This window comes from Bos taurus, chromosome Y (assembly GCF_002263795.3).
Source record: "Bos taurus isolate L1 Dominette 01449 registration number 42190680 breed Hereford chromosome Y, ARS-UCD2.0, whole genome shotgun sequence".
NCBI lineage: Eukaryota > Metazoa > Chordata > Mammalia > Artiodactyla > Bovidae > Bos > Bos taurus.
This window is the reverse complement of record NC_082638.1, coordinates 17,534,712-17,554,164: the sequence shown is the minus strand read 5'-3', so window position 1 is coordinate 17,554,164 and position 19,453 is coordinate 17,534,712. Positions and strand designations below refer to the sequence as shown.

The following is a 19,453-nucleotide window of genomic DNA, read 5'->3' as shown; positions in this document are numbered from 1 at the left end:
ACCCTGTCTTCCTGAGTGGGTCCCTGAGCACACGGGCCCGCTGCCCCAGGGGCAACTTCAAGCTTGAGGACTGTTGCAGCTTCAGGTGGCCCTGGCTCTCCCAGTCGCTGCTCGGGCGCGGCTGCACTGCTAGGCAGGCAAAAGGCTTGCCAGGACACGCCCACTTTGCGCTGGGCCGACATTGGCCGCCTGTCACAGGCTGGCAGAGGGCCCAGGATTCCAAGGGGCGTGTCCCAGGAGCGAACCGCTTTAGACTCCATTTGATTGGTTCTGGGATGAGGTCAGGAGGTCAGGGTGGAGAGTTCAGCCCCTTCCCGTCGCCATAGTAGGCGGGCCTGGTGGCAGAGGGTTCTGCGCATGCGTCTCTCCCTTTCGCCGTTCCCTGGCTCTTGCCCAGTAACCCGTCGGGAGTAGGACCACGTAGACTGCGGCCGGCGGGCGGCCCGTGAGGGCCGTCTGCCGTGCTCTAGCGTCCAGCTTGTTTGCAGTTCCGGGCTTCGGCGAGAATACCATGGAGAGTGAGACGGGGCCAGAGGAAGGCGGCAGCACTCCGGGATCCTGGATCTTAGTTGTGAGCCCGGGTCTTCATGAGGGAGGGGCCCTGGGGCCTACCAGCTCCGTGTGGGCGGCAGAGGCGATGCAGGCCGCAGGTGGTGCGCCAGGCGAGGAGGCCGCCCTCTTCTGGGTGGAGGCAGTGGAGGAAGGTGCGGCTGTGGAGGAGGGAGAGGTGGCGGGACCCGGGCAGGAGTTCCAGCTGCTGGTGTTGGACGTCATGGAGGAGGTGGAGGTGGTGGCATACGAGGAGCAGGAGCAGGTGTCCTCGGAGGAGCATGTCCACGACCATCCAAGGCCCGGAGCCCTGAGTGACCGGCCTGCACTGGAGGCGCTGGCGGCCCTGCAGCTGGAGCTGGAGCCCGTGAATCAGAAAGCCCAAAGGGCGCATGCTCGCCTGAAACATAAGACCAGTCAGCGGCGGAAGGTGCATCTAGAACACAGAAGCGCCATCATCCAGGGCATCCGTGGCTTCTGGGTCGAAGTTGTATCCCTTGGTGTGGTGCTTGTGAGTTTTGTGTTTGTTTGTTTGTTTAAGCCGGGCTATGGCAGGAACAGTTTACAGATCTGGCAGTTCTGGTACCGTATTTACTTTTCTGGATGGTGGGTATTGGTTACCGTCCTGCATATCTGTTCCTGATCGTAGGTGTGATGTCCTTGCTGTTCTGGCTAGCCCAAATTGATAGTTGGGCTATACTTTGAGAGGTCCCTATCAGAATTGTCATTAGCACCAGGGTCTCTTCGGAGAGAAGGCTTGTCTGGAATGGGGGAGGGGTGGGGAAGTGTAAGTGGTCGTACGGGTTCTAGCTAGGAGTGCTTGTTTTCCCGAAGTAAGCTAACTTTCAAGGGGCTGAGATGAAGCTTATCCGGTTAGGAAGAGCACCTCCTCGTGGTAGGGCATTCATGGGCACAGCCTTGGACCTTGTGCGGCATTCATATAGCCCCGCGTGAACCGAAATGTGACGAGTTAACCAGTAGCAAGTTGAAGTCAAACAGGGAGGGCCATTCTACTCTTCAGGCTAGCTTTGTTCTTCCAGCACTTTTACCTCTAGCATCTAGAGGCTCCTTGACCTAAAGCAGTTTATGAACCACCCCCAAATGTCAGTTTTGATGAGCAAGCAAGATGCAGACATGCTTCACTTCATGACCAACTTGGAGGTCAGGCAGGGGACACTGATGATTGTGGAGGGGAGGTGACTGGGGAGGGGAGAGGGCATGGTCTATCCCTAACACAGGAAAGGACAGCTCTTCTGTAAAGAGGTTTCACACCCACCCCACCCCGCACACTTTGTCCTGGCAGGTGGAGGAATTCAGGCATCCCACTCGTCACTGCAAGATCACATTGTCCTTTCGGAGGAATAGGTATTTCCAGAATGAAGTGATTGTCAAGGAGTACCTGATGAAGGTCACTGGTGAGAAGCTGCTCCCTGGATCTTGGGTGGGGGCGGGGGTGGGTAGGGGTGGCGGGCGGTGGCCCGGTGGTTGGGGGCAGAAAAGTCTAGGTTGAATCGAAAAGTGATTTAGGTCTTTCTCCCAAACTGCTTTTCCTGCAGGATACCACGCATCTCGTTCCACTCCAGTTCAGTGGCACCAGGGCTTTGAATGGAAGGCATACAGGCGCAGGCACCACGACAGCAGCGTTAACTTCTTCAACTGGTTCTTTGACCACAATTTCACAGGATCTGACTGGATTGCTGAGGTGGGGTCCCACGTGGCCACTGGGCCAGAACTGGTGACTTATGTCGGAGTTGTTGGCCGTGCACGGGAGGGCTCATGGTCTGGCCAGGCCTGTGCTGACCTTGCTCATTTCCCTGGCAGATCATCATAAGGGATCTGTGGCCCAATCCTTTGCAGTACTATGTGAGGAGGAAGGCTGCACCACAAAAGGTACCAGGAGGACGAGAGGTGAGGCGCCCAGGGGCCGAGCACTGGCATAAGTTTTGTCAAAAACTTGGGTCATTTATTCCACTTGTGAAGACAGTGAGACTCCGTGGAGTACAGAGTGACACCAGGGCATGAGGGAATCAGCAAGGGACAGCAAGGGTAGAGAACTGGGGTGAAGAACAGGTTCTAAGTAGAGAAGCTTGAGGTGGATGAAGTGGCCTGGACAGGCCAAAGCCACTGCAGTTTATATCTGAGGCAGCTGCACATGGCTGAACCGTCATTCCATGGCCAACAAGTCCAGCCTCAGGCTCCTCTTAAATTGGGACCCACCTGCTCTTCCTCATGAAGTCCCATTTCCAAAAAGGCCTGTGAGTCTCCTTTGTGCAAGGCGGTTCCCCCAGTGACCCATCATTTGATTCGATTCTGATCACCACACTCGTTTTGGTTTTTAATTTGCGTTTGCATCTTTTTCCTGCCACCCTCATTCTGAGCATACTGACCACTCTGCAGGATTATGGAGAATCCTCTTTTATTTATTTTAACTGGAGGATTATGACTTTACAATACCGTGACAGGTTTTGCTGTACATGGGCCAACATGAATCACCGATAGGGATACACGTGTCCCCCCAAATGCCGAACCCGCCACCCACCGACCTCCCCTGCCTGGCTGTCTGGGTTGCCCCCAGCATGACTTTGGTTGCCTTGCTGCACGCGTCAAACTCGCACTGATCATCTGTTGTGCATAAGCTAATGTAAACGTTTTGGGGCTACTCTCTCACATTGACCCACCGTCACCACCTCCCACTGAGGCCAAAGTCTGTTCTTTATATGTCTGTTACTTCTTTGCTGCCCTGCATGTTGGATGTTCAGCACCACGTACAAGGTCCTCAACTCCATATATTTGTGTGAACGGACAGTGTTTGTCTTTCTCTTTCTGACTTACTTCACGCGGTATAGTAGGCTCCACGTTCATTCCATCACATTAGAACTGACATGGACGCGTTCCATGTTAGTGCTGTGTAAGACACCGCTGTGTATGTGTACTCCAACTTCCTTATCCCTTCATCTGCTGATGGACACGTAGGCTGCTTCCACGTCCTAGCTATTGTAAATAGTTCTACGCTGAAGACTGGGATACCTGTTTTTTACTCTGTGCTTCTAGGGCATGTAAACGTTCACAGACACACCCCCCTGGGAACTGACTTGAAAGAATCAAGCTGTCTTTAGAGTTTCCGGGGAGGGTAAGTGTACATATCTCTGTCTCTCTGTTTTGAAAGGAACCTGATCCCCCCAGCTTTTGAGACACTTAACGATGGCGTGCCCCCCTTCACCTAAAACAGAAAACCGAAGAAGCTGCTTCACGTGAAGACCAATGGCCAGCATAGTTCTCTTGGACGGGAAAGTAGTGAAGAGTGGTCTGGTGCTGAAGTGGATCGACAGTGAGACACCAGTAACCCTGAATTCACTGCAAAGGAAAAATAAAAAGCATCAGCTGCATGCGTGCGTGTATTGTTTGGGCAGGTCCTCAGGACAAACACTTCAGCTGCATGTATGAGTGTCAGTTCACCGCGTGGGAATTACCAGTCTGTGGAGATTCATAGAGGGGGCTAAGTCGTATGTTGGGGTTGTGTCAGGGGGTGACGTTCTTCCTGTGGGGTGGGGGTTGGGGAGGACGGAGAAGGAAGATGAGGGGCCTATTGACTGTGGGTCTGGCAATTTTACAAGGGAAATGTGGCTGTTCGTGGAAAGGGTCTGGTGAACAAGGGCCAGAGATTGAAACAGTGGAATGCAATTCTGTTGGAAGGTGGTGGCCCAGGTATCTTCTCTGTTGCCTATCATCAGACACTTTAATAAGGGTACAGAACAAAGGAAAAGCCTTATCATTGAACTCGCTATGAACCTCGAAGGCCACATGTGTATGAGTGTGTATATGAGTGCACGGTCAGCTTTGCTGAGAGTCTGCTTCCCAGAGCTAGGGTTCCAGGTAACATCTTAGGGCATTGTGTATAAGGTATATGGAGGGGGGCTGTGGCCTAGGGAGAAAGTGAGGGGTGGGAAGGCAGTGAGGATACTAGTTTCTGGCAAAGGTGACCAGGGGAAAAGAGAAATTGCAAGGAATCAGATAAAGGAAAACAGATCCCGTCGTAGATGTTAGAGCTCATGTGAACTCTGTTATTTTTTCCAAGAACTCAGCTTCGGTATAGCGTGTCCAGGGGCAGAAGTGAGGGGAAAGAGGCTGTTAGGGTGAGCCTATGCAGCCATGTGGTCTGTGTCCCATGCTGCTGCTGCTGCTGCTGCAGCTCAGGGGTCAATATCCCTTTTTCCAGGAAGGCTTAAGGTCTTTGCCCAAGGCCCTCTGTCAGGCCAAGCTGTAGAAAAAGCATTTTTTCTCACCAGCCCTCTGGTGACAGTTTCTCTTCCTTGTGGAATGGCTCAGCACAGAATGTTTTCAACCACAAAGGAGCTGTCCTTCATCTAGGGCTTTGCCACTACTGTGTGGGCCAAGGGCCAGTGGGAACAGCTGGAGCATATGGAGCTCACTGAGGGACTGGTCGGCACTTAGGGCGGTCCTTCTGAAGTAGATGACTGCTTTCTGGAATCGCGTCCACCTCTGGATTGAGCAAAAGACAGACTGGCACAAATGGAGTAGGCAGAGTTCAACGTCTGTCCCCCCACTGTTGTCCTCTCATCCCAGATAGAAGGGCTCCACCGTGGGCATGCCTGAGGGTGATGTCCCACATGAAGTTCTGTCTCGCATGAAGTTCTCACTCTACAACTTTTCTCCCTGAAGCAGCATCTCTTTTGAGGGCAAAGGGTAAAGTTCACAGGTTTTATGGATGTCCTCTTCACGGTGCCCTGCATGAGATCTCCTGCCCAGGGCCAGCTTTTGCATTTGACCATGTACACCCCAGCTTTGCCCCTTCTCCAGAGACGCATCTACAGCGCTAGAAGGCAAGGCTTGGCCGTCTCTGGGTGCTTTCTGAACAAGCAGCCCAGGAGACACTGGAAACATGTCTTCTTACTTTCTGAATCTGTCAACGTCCAAGAATCCGTGGGGCTCCGGCAGGCTGGTACCTGTCTTTCCCAGTCCTAGTTCAAAACAAAACAAAGCAGAAACTATGGTGTGATAACTCGACAGCGGGTGTGAGATGGCATACTGGGGCATGGTTTTCGGGACCTTAGACTGGGCTCATTCTAGGGACTGCATGGCATTTACCCACATTCAGAAGTTTCCGTAAGGCATTGCAAAGAAGTTAAAGACAAGAAAAGTTTAGGACAGGGTCCCCCAGTGCCTAATATTTCCTGCCAGTGCTTCAGGACCAGGGTTGGCATTAGCTCTAACCTGTCCTCGAGTGGAGTGCAGAGATAGTCTTCGTTGACTGGATGGTCATCCTCTGGAGACTTGCCGTGACTTGTGTCCCAGGCTCTCTAGGGCTTTCACTTGGGCCCTAAAGGCTAGGTGCTCTTAGAGTTGACTGCACACTTGGATGTGTCGTGTAAGGTTTTCTTCCGCCGAATATCGATGCGTGTGAGACTCGCCGGTTTAGTGATGAATTCACGCGCATTCTGGCTCAACCAGCCTGAGCTGCATTTGCTTCCTGTGCCCTGGATGTGTTCATGTTTTCCTCTGTTTACAATGAAGACTGGGTGTCTCCATTGTGTTTGCCCATGAATGTGAGTTGATGTTTCTTCCTGTGGGTCTGCCTATGCCTCCTGTCCTCTTTCATGTTGTACCCATGCTTGTGCCATTATGCACAGCTCTGCTGCCATATCTATCTGAGTTCTTGCACGTCCCTATTCAACCTACATGCGTGGTGTTGCTCGTATTTACTCCTTCTTTGGTTAAGTTTGCGTATCTTTGTTAGACTGCATGTGAATTGGACCTATTCTTTCCTTCCTGGATCAAATGCTTCCAACATCTTGAACTGTGACTTTTTGAAAGACTTCCATGATATTTGTGCACATCAAGAAATGCTTTATCACAGGAATAGTTAACAGTGACCCACATGTGGAAACAAGAATACCCACACACTTACAGTAATGCCTGACGTGCAGGAATATCACTCATTGCAGGGAGAATATTGATTAGGATCACAGAGGGCAAAGATGTTGCAGGAATGCATATGTCAGGAAATGTTTTTTTTTTTCTCTGTCAGGAACGGTTTGGGGTTGACTTGTTAAGTGTTCTATAAACAGCACCGCACGGTTGAAATACACTAACGTTTACCCCTACCCATGTGTCCTTGTGTTGATCATTCAACTGGCATTGCCCATGCAGAATTTCTTCATGATTGTCAGTAAATCATCCCCCAGGTGATAGGAATTGGGGCTTGCCTTTCTGTACAGAGAAAGTTGTGAAAGAGTTCTTGTCCTCAGTGACCTTCTATAGCCTAGGGAAAAGGCGGTGCGAGATCAATTTCAAGTTCAAAGTCCCTTGCTATTTCTGTGTCGTTTCTGGAAGGAAAGCCCAGGGAATGGAATCACACCAACCCGACTGGCACGGTGAACCAGTCCAAGGCAACAGGAGTAGAGAACACAGGCACAGGTCACTCCGCTGTCCACAGTGAGGACTTCCAACCCTGCCAACCTCTTTGGATATCAGTCCCACTCATGAGCCATTCCCATTCACCTTCCACGATATACCATAGAAGTAGAAGAGGACACTGACTTGATCAATTAGCGAGTGAAAACATCAACCGGGGCAAAAAAAAAAAAAAAGAGCGGTGCTTACCACAGTGCATTCACCTGGATCAGTAAACCAAAGTTCCGCATGTGTGCAAGTTGCTTTTCAGAATTGTTGGTGTGTGAGTGTGTGAGTGTGTGTATGAGTGTGTGTGTGCGTGCACGTGCGTGCAAACACATGTACGCTGGGCAAAATGTGTGTGTGAACTCTCTGAACTGGCCTGGCTGGGGGATGGAAGAATGCACACTGAAAACATGAAAGAGCTTGTGTAAAGTACGACGATCTTGGGGCGGCAGAAACACTGGAGAAAAGCCCTGGAGGAAAGCCCAGGGATCTCACCCACGGAGCAAGCTGTACATGTAAACAGGCATGTAAGTGTAAACACGGATCCCTGAGGAGAAAGGAGAGGCAGGCCAAAAGCACCTGAGGCAAGTCAGGGAGGATGCTAAGGAGCAGAGCCAGAGTGGGCCAGACTCCCCGGCACAGAAGAGGGGCTACGCACAGCCCTTAGGACACCCGGCCACAAAGGGTTTTCTGTCCTCAGGTGAAGGAGCATTCTTTCCCCGACATGACCAGCCATATGAACACAGCTTGCCCTTTTCTCTAAGGTTTGGGAACTGTAGCAGCACTTAGCGCTGCTACGTGCAGCCTTTGCCAGTTTGAAACATCACTCCTTAAAAGGGTGTCCTAGGTTGATCCTCTCACCTGTCCCAGTCCCACAGGCCTGGGCTGATGGGGTAGGCTGGCGTGTGTTCTCACCTGGGGGCTGGATGAGAACAGAGCTACTTTGAAAGCGCCTCTGTACAATAAATGGGCAGACTTCAATTCCTCTGGCACTGGTGAGTCATGGCTCTTAGCGGGACACTGTTCTTAGCATCTCCGGATTGAGAGATGTTTCGTCTCTAAATCTCTCTCTACACAGAGAAGTCCAGGTTTGTGTCACATTTGGACACGTGGGCAACAGTCTTTTATGTGAAGCACGGAACTCGTTATTTCCCGAAAGAATACATGCATTAAGTTTTCTGCCAAGAAATGTGGCATTCTCTCTGTTTCACCTGTGAAAATCTCACCACAAACTTCCCAAAAGGGAAATGGAATTCTCTATATGTTATATGAATCATGGGTGCACGTGTTATTTGCCGGCATGAAATTTGGAATTCTGTGTATTTCCCGTATGAAAACTTGGGTGCTGACTTTTGCACATGAAATCTGGAATGTCGTGTATTAAACTTAGGAACATCAGGCCACTGATTTTAGCACACAAAATACGGAATTTTGATGACTTTACGTATGTAATCCGGGGCACTGATTTTTCCTCTGTTGAGTACAGATTTCCTTACATGTCTTTATCTTTCCTCTGTAAGAAAATCGTGGCAGAGACTTAGTCCATGAGCTAATGAACTGTTTATATTTCATGTAGGAGAATCTGGGTCGTAATTTTCCTACATGAAACATGCAGTTCTCTGTATTTAATGAATGAACATCCGGGCACCGATTTTCCTGCCTTGAATATGGGTTTCTCTACGTCGGCATTTGAAACTCCAGGCACGGAGCTTTTCCCCGTGAAATATGAAATTCTGGTATTTCACGTTGAATTGGGCATAAACAAGGTAACACGAAATACGGAATTTTTCATCTTTCTCATTTGAAAATCTGTGTGCTGACTTGCGTTATGAGTTACAGAACACTGTATATGTAACAACTGAAAGAATTGGCCTCGATTTTCCTACACAAAATATGGAATTTTCTATTTCATACATAAAGTGATTTTCACGCTTGAGGTATGAAGTCACTGTCAATGAAAACACAAAGTCAATCCTTGTTCAAGGTGATGAACAGGTAAGTCAAAAACCTTGAGCATGTGACCACACCTGAAAGGGGAACCCTGAATGTTCTGAAACTCTGAGACTGGATAAAACCTGGTCTTTTATGCAAAATGGGGGGACAGAAGTACTAACTAAGAGCCCTAACCCCAAGACCTGGATGTTTCCTCTTTAGCCACACTCACTCTTGAGCAGGGTTGCTTTAAAAAGCCACATGTAAGAACAATCAGTCTGGGGACAGCGGACAGCCGTGGTCAGCCGGCCTGGTGTGAATTCACAAGCGAGCTCTAAGGCAGGTCAAGTGTGGATTCTAGATCCTGGCTGCTACCATTCAAAATGCCAATTAGACATTCACGGATTATGTGACCCCGGACAACCTGTTTGACCTGGCCAGATCTCAGTGTGCTCATCTGTAACATGGGAGTGAGGACGTCCCTGAAACCCCACTGGTTGAGACCTAGCCTTCCAATGTGGGGGGTACGGTTTTGATTCCCTACTCAGGGAGATAAGATTCCCCAAGCCTTGTAGTCAACGACACCAAAACGTTTTGAAAGAAGGAAAGTACAGCAATATTACAACAAATTCAATAAAGACCTTACAAATTGTCCACACTAAACAAAAGTGTTACTGATATGAAGCCCAATGAGACATTAGGCTTTCTCTCAAAAGACATTAGGTGTTCACTCAAAAACCCGCTTTCATTCTACAGCTGTCTAGCAACTCCTGTTCTAGGCCCCAGCAGGGAGCAGAAGGGACTCCCCAGAGAGCTGCAATTCTGGTGGTGATTTTCACTCCCCGGGTTCTCCAGACATGAACCTGCACATCACTCCAGAGCACCCTCATCCGACAGCAAGCTTTACTTGCCCGGATTAGACAGTGAGCATGAAAGCACTCGGCAAATTAAGAGAGAAGTAGAGAGGAGGGCTGGGGTGGTGGACGGGACGCTTTGGGAATCTGGGATTACCAGGTGCAAACTCTTATACGTAAAATAAACAACAAGGTCCTCCTGTGTAGCACAGGGAACGACAATCAATATCCTGTGGTAAGCCATAATGGAAAGGAATATGAAAAAGTATGCGTGTATATAACTGAATCATTGTCTTGTACCGTCGAAATTAATACACCCTTCTACATCACCTATACTTCAATAAAATAAATTTTAAAAGACAGAAGACAGAACCTAAATGGAGAGTGTGCCCACAAGTGAACACAGAGCAGGCAAGCCTGGCCACCACATCCCTAACAAGGACCAGGCCAAGAGAACAGGCGAGTTGGGGAGGGATTCCACCACTTCCTGGTCCCCTTTAATTCCTGGAAAGACCCAAAGCTGGGCTTCCCCAATCCAACCACGGGCACTCACTCTGCTAGCGTACTCGGCGGTGCCTGCAGCGACATCAGCTGAAGCGGTGGCGATGGGCGCGCTGACCGAAGATGCAAGGGTGCTCGTGGGTCCTGAGCTGGGGACCAGGGGCGACGAATCCGTGTTGGTCACCAGGGTGATGGTGGAGGTTGATGGCTTCTGTGTGATCTCGTTCTGCTGGACACCTGAAAAAGCAAATGTGCTTGGTCTCCCCACCGCCTGGGGAAGGCTGTCCCAGCTCCAAGCGGCGGTAGGAGCAGGGCCCAATCCACACTCTTCGAGTTTCTCTGCTTTCAAGGGAAAACGACTCTCACCTTAGCCAAATTTGAGCAAGGCTCCACGGAGCCCTTTCTCAGTAAGGCCTGCACCTGGGTCTTTAAGTTTCCAACAGCTCAAGGCTGCATGCCTTGGATGACCCCCACCCCTTTAAAGTCCCCACCTACGAAAACTCAAGGCTGCCAATAGAAGTGACTATGTGCTCCACTCAACACTTAAGGATAGGGCCCGTTGCCCAGTCTCTACGGGAGGGCAGAAAGCCCGCCTTTAAGAGGTAACAGGGTTAGCAAACCCAGATATTCCGCATGGACCAACACCCCCTGCGCACGTTCTGTCAAACTGTCATTTTCTGACTCTATAGACTTCCCATGATTCCCCTTGCCTATTCCCAAATTCTCCCTTTAAAACCCCAGTTCCTTGTGTACACATTGGTGTTGGTGTCAGTTCATGCTGGGCATTTGGCCATCCTGCAATAGTAAATAGAGGACTAAAATCTATCCAAAGCAATCGATAGGGTCAGTGTAGTCCCTATAAAGCTACGAGCAGTATTTGTCAGAGCACTAGGACCAGTCATTTCACAATTGGTATGGAAATCCAAAACACCTGGAAGAGCCAAAGCAATCTTGACAAAGAAGAATGGAACTGCAGGAATCAGCCTGCCTAACTTCAAGCTATACTACAAAGCCACAGTCATCAATGCAGTATGGTACTGGCACAAAGACAGAAACATAAGTCAATGGAACAAAAGAGAAAGCCCAGAGATACATATCCGCACCTACGGACACCTTATCTTTGACAAAGCAGACGAGGATGTACAATGCAGAAAAGACAATCTCTTCAGCAAGGGGCGCTGGGAAAACTGGGCAACCACGCATAAAAGAATGAAACTACAACACTTGCTAACACCGCACACAAAATATAAACTCAAAATGGATCGAAGATCTAAACATGAGACCGCAAACGATTACACTGCTGGAGGAAAATATAGGCAAAACACTCTCTGGTGTAAAGCACAGTAGGATCCTCTCTGGCGAACCTCCCAGAATAATGGGAATAAAAGCAAAACTAAAACAAATGGGACCTACTTAAACTTAAAAGCTTATGCTCAATAAAGGAAACTACAAGCAAAGTGAAAAGACAGCATTCAGAATGGGGGCAAATAATAGCAAATGAAGCAACTCGTACAGAATTAATCTAAAAAATATACAAGCAACTCCTGCACTCAATTCCAGAAAAGTAGGCGACCCAGGCCAAAATAAAAAAATAATAATAATCATGGGCCAAAGAAGTAAACAGACATTTCTCCAAAAAAGAAATACAGATGGCTATCAAACACATGAAAAGATGCGCAACATCCCTTACTATCAGGGAAACGCAAATCGAAACCACAACGAGGTACCATCTCAGGCCGGTCAGAATGGCTGTTGTCCAAAATCTACAGACAATAAATGTTTGAGAGGGGGCAGAGAAAAAAAGAAACCCTCTCACACTGTCTGTGTGAATTTCAAACTAGCACAGCCACTATGGGAACAACGTACAGACTGCTCAAAAACCTGGAATTAGAACTGCCATACAACCCAGCAATCCCTCTGCTGGGCATACACACCGAAGAAACCAGAATTAAAAGACTCTCGTGCCCCAGTGTTCGTCGCGGCTCTCTTTACAACAGATAGGACGTGGAAGCAGCCTAGATGTCCATGGGCAGACGAACTGGAGACGAAAGCCGGGGTAGATATAGACAGTAGAATATTACTCAGCTCTTAAAAAGAATGCATTTGAATCAGTTCTAATGAGCTGGACGCAAGTGGAGCCTCTTATGCAGAGAAAAGTCAGTCAGAAGGAAAAACCCACGCATATATATGGAATTGAGACAGATGGAATTAACAGTGACCCTATATGCGAGACAGCAAAAGAGACACAGATGTAAAGAACAGATTTCGGGACTCTGTAGGAGAAGGCAAGGGTGCGATGGTTTGAGAGAATAGCATTGAAACATGTATATTATCACATACGAAATACATCGCCAGGCCAGGTTCGATGCACGAGACAGGGAGCTCAGGGCTGGTGCACTGGGATGACCCTGAGGGATGGGATGGGGAGTGAGAATCAGGACGGGGAACGCATGTACACGGCTGATTCGTGTGAACGTATGGCAAAAAGCACCACAATAATGTCAAGTAACTCACCTCCAATTAAACTAAACTTTTTAAAAAACGTACAGGATAACAAAGAGCGAGCAGAAAATACTTTAAACGAGTGAGAATAAAAACACAGCGTATCAGAATTCGTGAGATGCAGATCTAGACGTGCTTATAATTTTAAATGCTTGTATTAGAAAAGAATAAAAGCCTAAGCCAGTGGAAAGAGAAACGGCAAACTCCGTCAAGGCTTTCAGCAAAGGCCACATAGAGGAAACGTGAGGGAGGGGTGTGATTAGCCGGTGCAAACTTCTTGCTGTCACATCTTGTGTTCTTGAGGTGAGCTGGTGGCCAGCTAACTGTGTCCTGCAATCCTCAAGGGAAACAAGTATGATTCCCTATCCCCTGAAAGGAGATTCCCCAGATTGACTTTCACCCTCCAAGGTCCTGGTTGCGAGAAGGGGGTCCCCGTATAGCCTGGTAGTCCCAGCTGGAAGAGGCAGGTCTCAGTTCTCTGTGCCCTCCTCTTACCAAGGCCCCCACACACTGCCCGGCCACCTGCCATGAGGGAGCCAGGTACCCAGCACGCAGCTGACCCTCAGCCTCCTCCGTCTACCCAAATGGGGAGCTCGGTCCTGTAGACTGTGACCCATGGACATTGCCACAACCATTCGGACATGGAGGTGGGCATGGGACACGGTGGCCGTTGCTTTGAAACCTGGGCCAGGCCGCTGAGTGGCTCCAGCAAGGCCTCCGGGACTCTGCAAGACACAGCCTGTCCTCACGCTTGTCCAAGCGCCACAGTTCATTACCCAGCCCAAGGCCCAAGGGCCTGGAAGGCCCTGTGGGAAGGCTTTGATATCTCTCTCAGTGCATTCAGCTGAGAGGCTTTCTGTTGGTGGTGTTGGGTTTGCGAACTTCCCTAATGGTCTTGGGCTGAGGCCTGCAGCTCCGTTTTCCATCCTGCCTCTTTTACAGTGTCTTCCTGGATGAGCTGAGTCAACCTGTGACTAAAAGATGGTAACGTGGACCATCGGGGGCCATTTCCACTGGCCCGATGACCACATCCTACTCTCTTTCTATAACGCAGGGCTTTCAACGTGACAATGTCGTGTGATGTAAAAGCCTTCATCTTCCTCGAACTCAAGTATTTAACTCAGCATACTCTCCTCAAGAACATGTACTGCAAACGGGGCTACCATTTATTTTTTCACTGCCGGAATTATACTGGACATGTGATGTACTTCCAACCATTATTTTGGGGCCATAGTCACGTTACAGTGTTTCTTTGGTTTCTGCTGTGCGTGAATCAAGTTTTAGCTGTACGTGTATCCCGTCAATTTTGGATTTCCTTCCCATTTAGGCCACCACAGAGCAGTCGAGTCCCTTTCTTCTTTCACTTTTCTTTTTATTAAATTTAACTGGGGGTTAATTATGATACAATATTGTAATGGCTTCTGCCATGCATCAACATTAATAAGCCATAAGTACACAGGGGTCCCAGCTATCCTGGAGCCGCTCCCACATCCCTGCCTACGCTATTCTTCGGGATTGCTCCAGAGCACTTGCTCTGCATTCCCTGATTCATGCAGATGAAAACCAGAAAGATGATTTTTCTGCATAAAATATGCAATTGTCCTTCTTTCACATGTGAGAACATGGGTGCAGAGGTTTCTACCTGAAATAGGAAATCGGTATTTCATGTATGAAAATCGACTTGCATCATTTTCTTCATCATATGTGGAATCTTGTGTCTCCCAGACGTATATCTGTGCACACGTTTTCCTACATGAGTGGGGAATTCTATATATTTTACATATGAAAAGTTGAGCCTACAATTCCCTTCTTGAATCCTGAAATTGTATACATTTCGTATATGAAGATCTCAATAAAATTTTACTGACATGAAGTGTGAAATTAAGATCTGGCAAACCAATATGGAATTGGAATTATCTCTATTTCATAAATGAAATTCTGGGCACCACTGTTTCTTCGTGAAATGCTTAACTTCTTGTATTTCTCATGTATAAATCAAGGACTGTCCACCATGAAATAAGGAGTTCTCTATACTTCCTGTATCCAAATCTAGGCATGATTCTCCCTCATGGAAGATGGACTTCTCTATATTTCACATCTGAAGATCAGAATGAACATTTTCCCGTTAGAAATAAAGACATCTATGCATTTCATGCGATCCACTGGTTCTTCAGTCTCTGAAACACCTGTTGGCATTTGTGGCTCTGTGTGTTGCACGCATGTGTGTACTTGTGTCACGTGTTTGTGTGTGTTTGTGGGGGGGGGTGTGGTGGGTCTGTGCGTGTGTCAGGACTAAGGGAGGTAGGTGCTCAGTGTGAAACAGCAGACATCCTAGGAGAAAGAGCGTGAGCAGTGGAAACTGTCCAGGCACTTAACCTGAGTGTGCCCACCTGAGCTAGGCGGCCCGGACGTAGGAGTAACTAATGGTCAGGAGGAGCACTTTGGTCCACTTGAAACACTTGCAGGAACAGCTCTGTGCCTCTGGCAAGTGCATCTGCAGGCGCACATCCTTAGCTACGTGGGCGCCTGCTCTAAGCCACGGGCCGGGGGAAAGGCCGAGGGCAGACAGACCGTAGGCCAGGGGCTCCAGGCTGGTTGGGCTTGGGGCTGCATCGTGGGGCTTGGACAGCTAGCCGAGGAAAGTGCTCTGCCTCTTCCTCAGAGGAGGGCTGGCATTCCTGACAACTGCTCAAGCCTAAGGCACAAGTTTAGCCGTGACTCTGCAGCAGGTGCACATGGGTGAGGTCGGCGTAAGCCCGCCCCCACCCGGGCCCCCGCCCCGCTTCCCCATCCCCCTCCACCGCGCACTCCTCCCCCAAACCCCCCTACCCTGCCCGCCTCCCTCCTACTCCCCCCACGCCCACCCCGTGGCTTGCGGTTTGGATCGGAGGAGAGCAACTCTGTCCCTGAGGTACCCAGGAACCCTGTCTTCCTGAGTGGGTCCCTGAGCACACGGGCCCGCTGCCCCAGGGGCAACTTCAAGCTTGAGGACTGTTGCAGCTTCAGGTGGCCCTGGCTCTCCCAGTCGCTGCTCGGGCGCGGCTGCACTGCTAGGCAGGCAAAAGGCTTGCCAGGACACGCCCACTTTGCGCTGGGCCGACATTGGCCGCCTGTCACAGGCTGGCAGAGGGCCCAGGATTCCAAGGGGCGTGTCCCAGGAGCGAACCGCTTTAGACTCCATTTGATTGGTTCTGGGATGAGGTCAGGAGGTCAGGGTGGAGAGTTCAGCCCCTTCCCGTCGCCATAGTAGGCGGGCCTGGTGGCAGAGGGTTCTGCGCATGCGTCTCTCCCTTTCGCCGTTCCCTGGCTCTTGCCCAGTAACCCGTCGGGAGTAGGACCACGTAGACTGCGGCCGGCGGGCGGCCCGTGAGGGCCGTCTGCCGTGCTCTAGCGTCCAGCTTGTTTGCAGTTCCGGGCTTCGGCGAGAATACCATGGAGAGTGAGACGGGGCCAGAGGAAGGCGGCAGCACTCCGGGATCCTGGATCTTAGTTGTGAGCCCGGGTCTTCATGAGGGAGGGGCCCTGGGGCCTACCAGCTCCGTGTGGGCGGCAGAGGCGATGCAGGCCGCAGGTGGTGCGCCAGGCGAGGAGGCCGCCCTCTTCTGGGTGGAGGCAGTGGAGGAAGGTGCGGCTGTGGAGGAGGGAGAGGTGGCGGGACCCGGGCAGGAGTTCCAGCTGCTGGTGTTGGACGTCATGGAGGAGGTGGAGGTGGTGGCATACGAGGAGCAGGAGCAGGTGTCCTCGGAGGAGCATGTCCACGACCATCCAAGGCCCGGAGCCCTGAGTGACCGGCCTGCACTGGAGGCGCTGGCGGCCCTGCAGCTGGAGCTGGAGCCCGTGAATCAGAAAGCCCAAAGGGCGCATGCTCGCCTGAAACATAAGACCAGTCAGCGGCGGAAGGTGCATCTAGAACACAGAAGCGCCATCATCCAGGGCATCCGTGGCTTCTGGGTCGAAGTTGTATCCCTTGGTGTGGTGCTTGTGAGTTTTGTGTTTGTTTGTTTGTTTAAGCCGGGCTATGGCAGGAACAGTTTACAGATCTGGCAGTTCTGGTACCGTATTTACTTTTCTGGATGGTGGGTATTGGTTACCGTCCTGCATATCTGTTCCTGATCGTAGGTGTGATGTCCTTGCTGTTCTGGCTAGCCCAAATTGATAGTTGGGCTATACTTTGAGAGGTCCCTATCAGAATTGTCATTAGCACCAGGGTCTCTTCGGAGAGAAGGCTTGTCTGGAATGGGGGAGGGGTGGGGAAGTGTAAGTGGTCGTACGGGTTCTAGCTAGGAGTGCTTGTTTTCCCGAAGTAAGCTAACTTTCAAGGGGCTGAGATGAAGCTTATCCGGTTAGGAAGAGCACCTCCTCGTGGTAGGGCATTCATGGGCACAGCCTTGGACCTTGTGCGGCATTCATATAGCCCCGCGTGAACCGAAATGTGACGAGTTAACCAGTAGCAAGTTGAAGTCAAACAGGGAGGGCCATTCTACTCTTCAGGCTAGCTTTGTTCTTCCAGCACTTTTACCTCTAGCATCTAGAGGCTCCTTGACCTAAAGCAGTTTATGAACCACCCCCAAATGTCAGTTTTGATGAGCAAGCAAGATGCAGACATGCTTCACTTCATGACCAACTTGGAGGTCAGGCAGGGGACACTGATGATTGTGGAGGGGAGGTGACTGGGGAGGGGAGAGGGCATGGTCTATCCCTAACACAGGAAAGGACAGCTCTTCTGTAAAGAGGTTTCACACCCACCCCACCCCGCACACTTTGTCCTGGCAGGTGGAGGAATTCAGGCATCCCACTCGTCACTGCAAGATCACATTGTCCTTTCGGAGGAATAGGTATTTCCAGAATGAAGTGATTGTCAAGGAGTACCTGATGAAGGTCACTGGTGAGAAGCTGCTCCCTGGATCTTGGGTGGGGGCGGGGGTGGGTAGGGGTGGCGGGCGGTGGCCCGGTGGTTGGGGGCAGAAAAGTCTAGGTTGAATCGAAAAGTGATTTAGGTCTTTCTCCCAAACTGCTTTTCCTGCAGGATACCACGCATCTCGTTCCACTCCAGTTCAGTGGCACCAGGGCTTTGAATGGAAGGCATACAGGCGCAGGCACCACGACAGCAGCGTTAACTTCTTCAACTGGTTCTTTGACCACAATTTCACAGGATCTGACTGGATTGCTGAGGTGGGGTCCCACGTGGCCACTGGGCCAGAACTGGTGACTTATGTCGGAGTTGTTGGCCGTGCACGGGAGGGCTCATGGTCTGGCCAGGCCTGTGCTGACCTTGCTCATTTCCCTGGCAGATCATCATAAGGGATCTGTGGCCCAATCCTTTGCAGTACTATGTGAGGAGGAAGGCTGCACCAAAAAAGGTACCAGGAGGACGAGAGGTGAGGCGCCCAGGGGCCGAGCACTGGCATAAGTGTTGTCAAAAACTTGGGTCATTTATTCCACTTGTGAAGACAGTGAGACTCCGTGGAGTACAGAGTGACACCAGGGCATGAGGGAATCAGCAAGGGACAGCAAGGGTAGAGAACTGGGGTGAAGAACAGGTTCTAAGTAGAGAAGCTTGAGGTGGATGAAGTGGCCTGGACAGGCCAAAGCCACTGCAGTTTATATCTGAGGCAGCTGCACATGGCTGAACCGTCATTCCATGGCCAACAAGTCCAGCCTCAGGCTCCTCTTAAATTGGGACCCACCTGCTCTTCCTCATGAAGTCCCATTTCCAAAAAGGCCTGTGAGTCTCCTTTGTGCAAGGCGGTTCCCCCAGTGACCCATCATTTGATTCGATTCTGATCACCACACTCGTTTTGGTTTTTAATTTGCGTTTGCATCTTTTTCCTGCCACCCTCATTCTGAGCATACTGACCACTCTGCAGGATTATGGAGAATCCTCTTTTATTTATTTTAACTGGAGGATTATGACTTTACAATACCGTGACAGGTTTTGCTGTACATGGGCCAACATGAATCACCGATAGGGATACACGTGTCCCCCCAAATGCCGAACCCGCCACCCACCGACCTCCCCTGCCTGGCTGTCTGGGTTGCCCCCAGCATGACTTTGGTTGCCTTGCTGCACGCGTCAAACTCGCACTGATCATCTGTTGTGCATAAGCTAATGTAAACGTTTTGGGGCTACTCTCTCACATTGACCCACCGTCACCACCTCCCACTGAGGCCAAAGTCTGTTCTTTATATGTCTGTTACTTCTTTGCTGCCCTGCATGTTGGATGTTCAGCACCACGTACAAGGTCCTCAACTCCATATATTTGTGTGAACGGACAGTGTTTGTCTTTCTCTTTCTGACTTACTTCACGCGGTATAGTAGGCTCCACGTTCATTCCATCACATTAGAACTGACATGGACGCGTTCCATGTTAGTGCTGTGTAAGACACCGCTGTGTATGTGTACTCCAACTTCCTTATCCCTTCATCTGCTGATGGACACGTAGGCTGCTTCCACGTCCTAGCTATTGTAAATAGTTCTACGCTGAAGACTGGGATACCTGTTTTTTACTCTGTGCTTCTAGGGCATGTAAACGTTCACAGACACACCCCCCTGGGAACTGACTTGAAAGAATCAAGCTGTCTTTAGAGTTTCCGGGGAGGGTAAGTGTACATATCTCTGTCTCTCTGTTTTGAAAGGAACCTGATCCCCCCAGCTTTTGAGACACTTAACGATGGCGTGCCCCCCTTCACCTAAAACA

General features: G+C 50.2%; 2 protein-coding genes across 3 annotated transcripts; both read left to right on the top strand.

Moving 5' to 3' along the window:
* Window positions 1–287: 287 nt before the first annotated feature.
* LOC132344437 (testis-specific Y-encoded protein 3-like) lies at window positions 288–3,609 on the top strand. The gene is made up of 5 exons (XM_059884008.1): window positions 288–1,060; window positions 1,853–1,964; window positions 2,106–2,251; window positions 2,371–2,532; window positions 3,601–3,609. Exons 1-5 carry the CDS (start codon window positions 512–514, stop codon window positions 3,607–3,609), a joined length of 978 nt encoding a protein of 325 aa, XP_059739991.1. The 5' UTR covers window positions 288–511.
* A 12,353-nt stretch (window positions 3,610–15,962) lies between these two features.
* Window positions 15,963–18,394, top strand: LOC132344483 (testis-specific Y-encoded protein 3-like). 2 transcript variants are annotated; one of them, XM_059884094.1, is made up of 5 exons: window positions 15,963–16,715; window positions 17,309–17,386; window positions 17,529–17,640; window positions 17,782–17,927; window positions 18,047–18,392. In XM_059884094.1, exons 1-5 carry the CDS (start codon window positions 16,188–16,190, stop codon window positions 18,245–18,247), a joined length of 1,065 nt encoding a protein of 354 aa, XP_059740077.1. In that variant the 5' UTR covers window positions 15,963–16,187; the 3' UTR covers window positions 18,248–18,392. The 2 variants fall into 2 exon arrangements, with proteins under 2 accessions (XP_059740077.1, XP_059740078.1); XM_059884095.1 differs by lacking the exon at window positions 17,309–17,386 and having other exon boundaries at window positions 15,963–16,736; window positions 18,047–18,394.
* The last annotated feature ends 1,059 nt before the right edge of the window (window positions 18,395–19,453 follow it).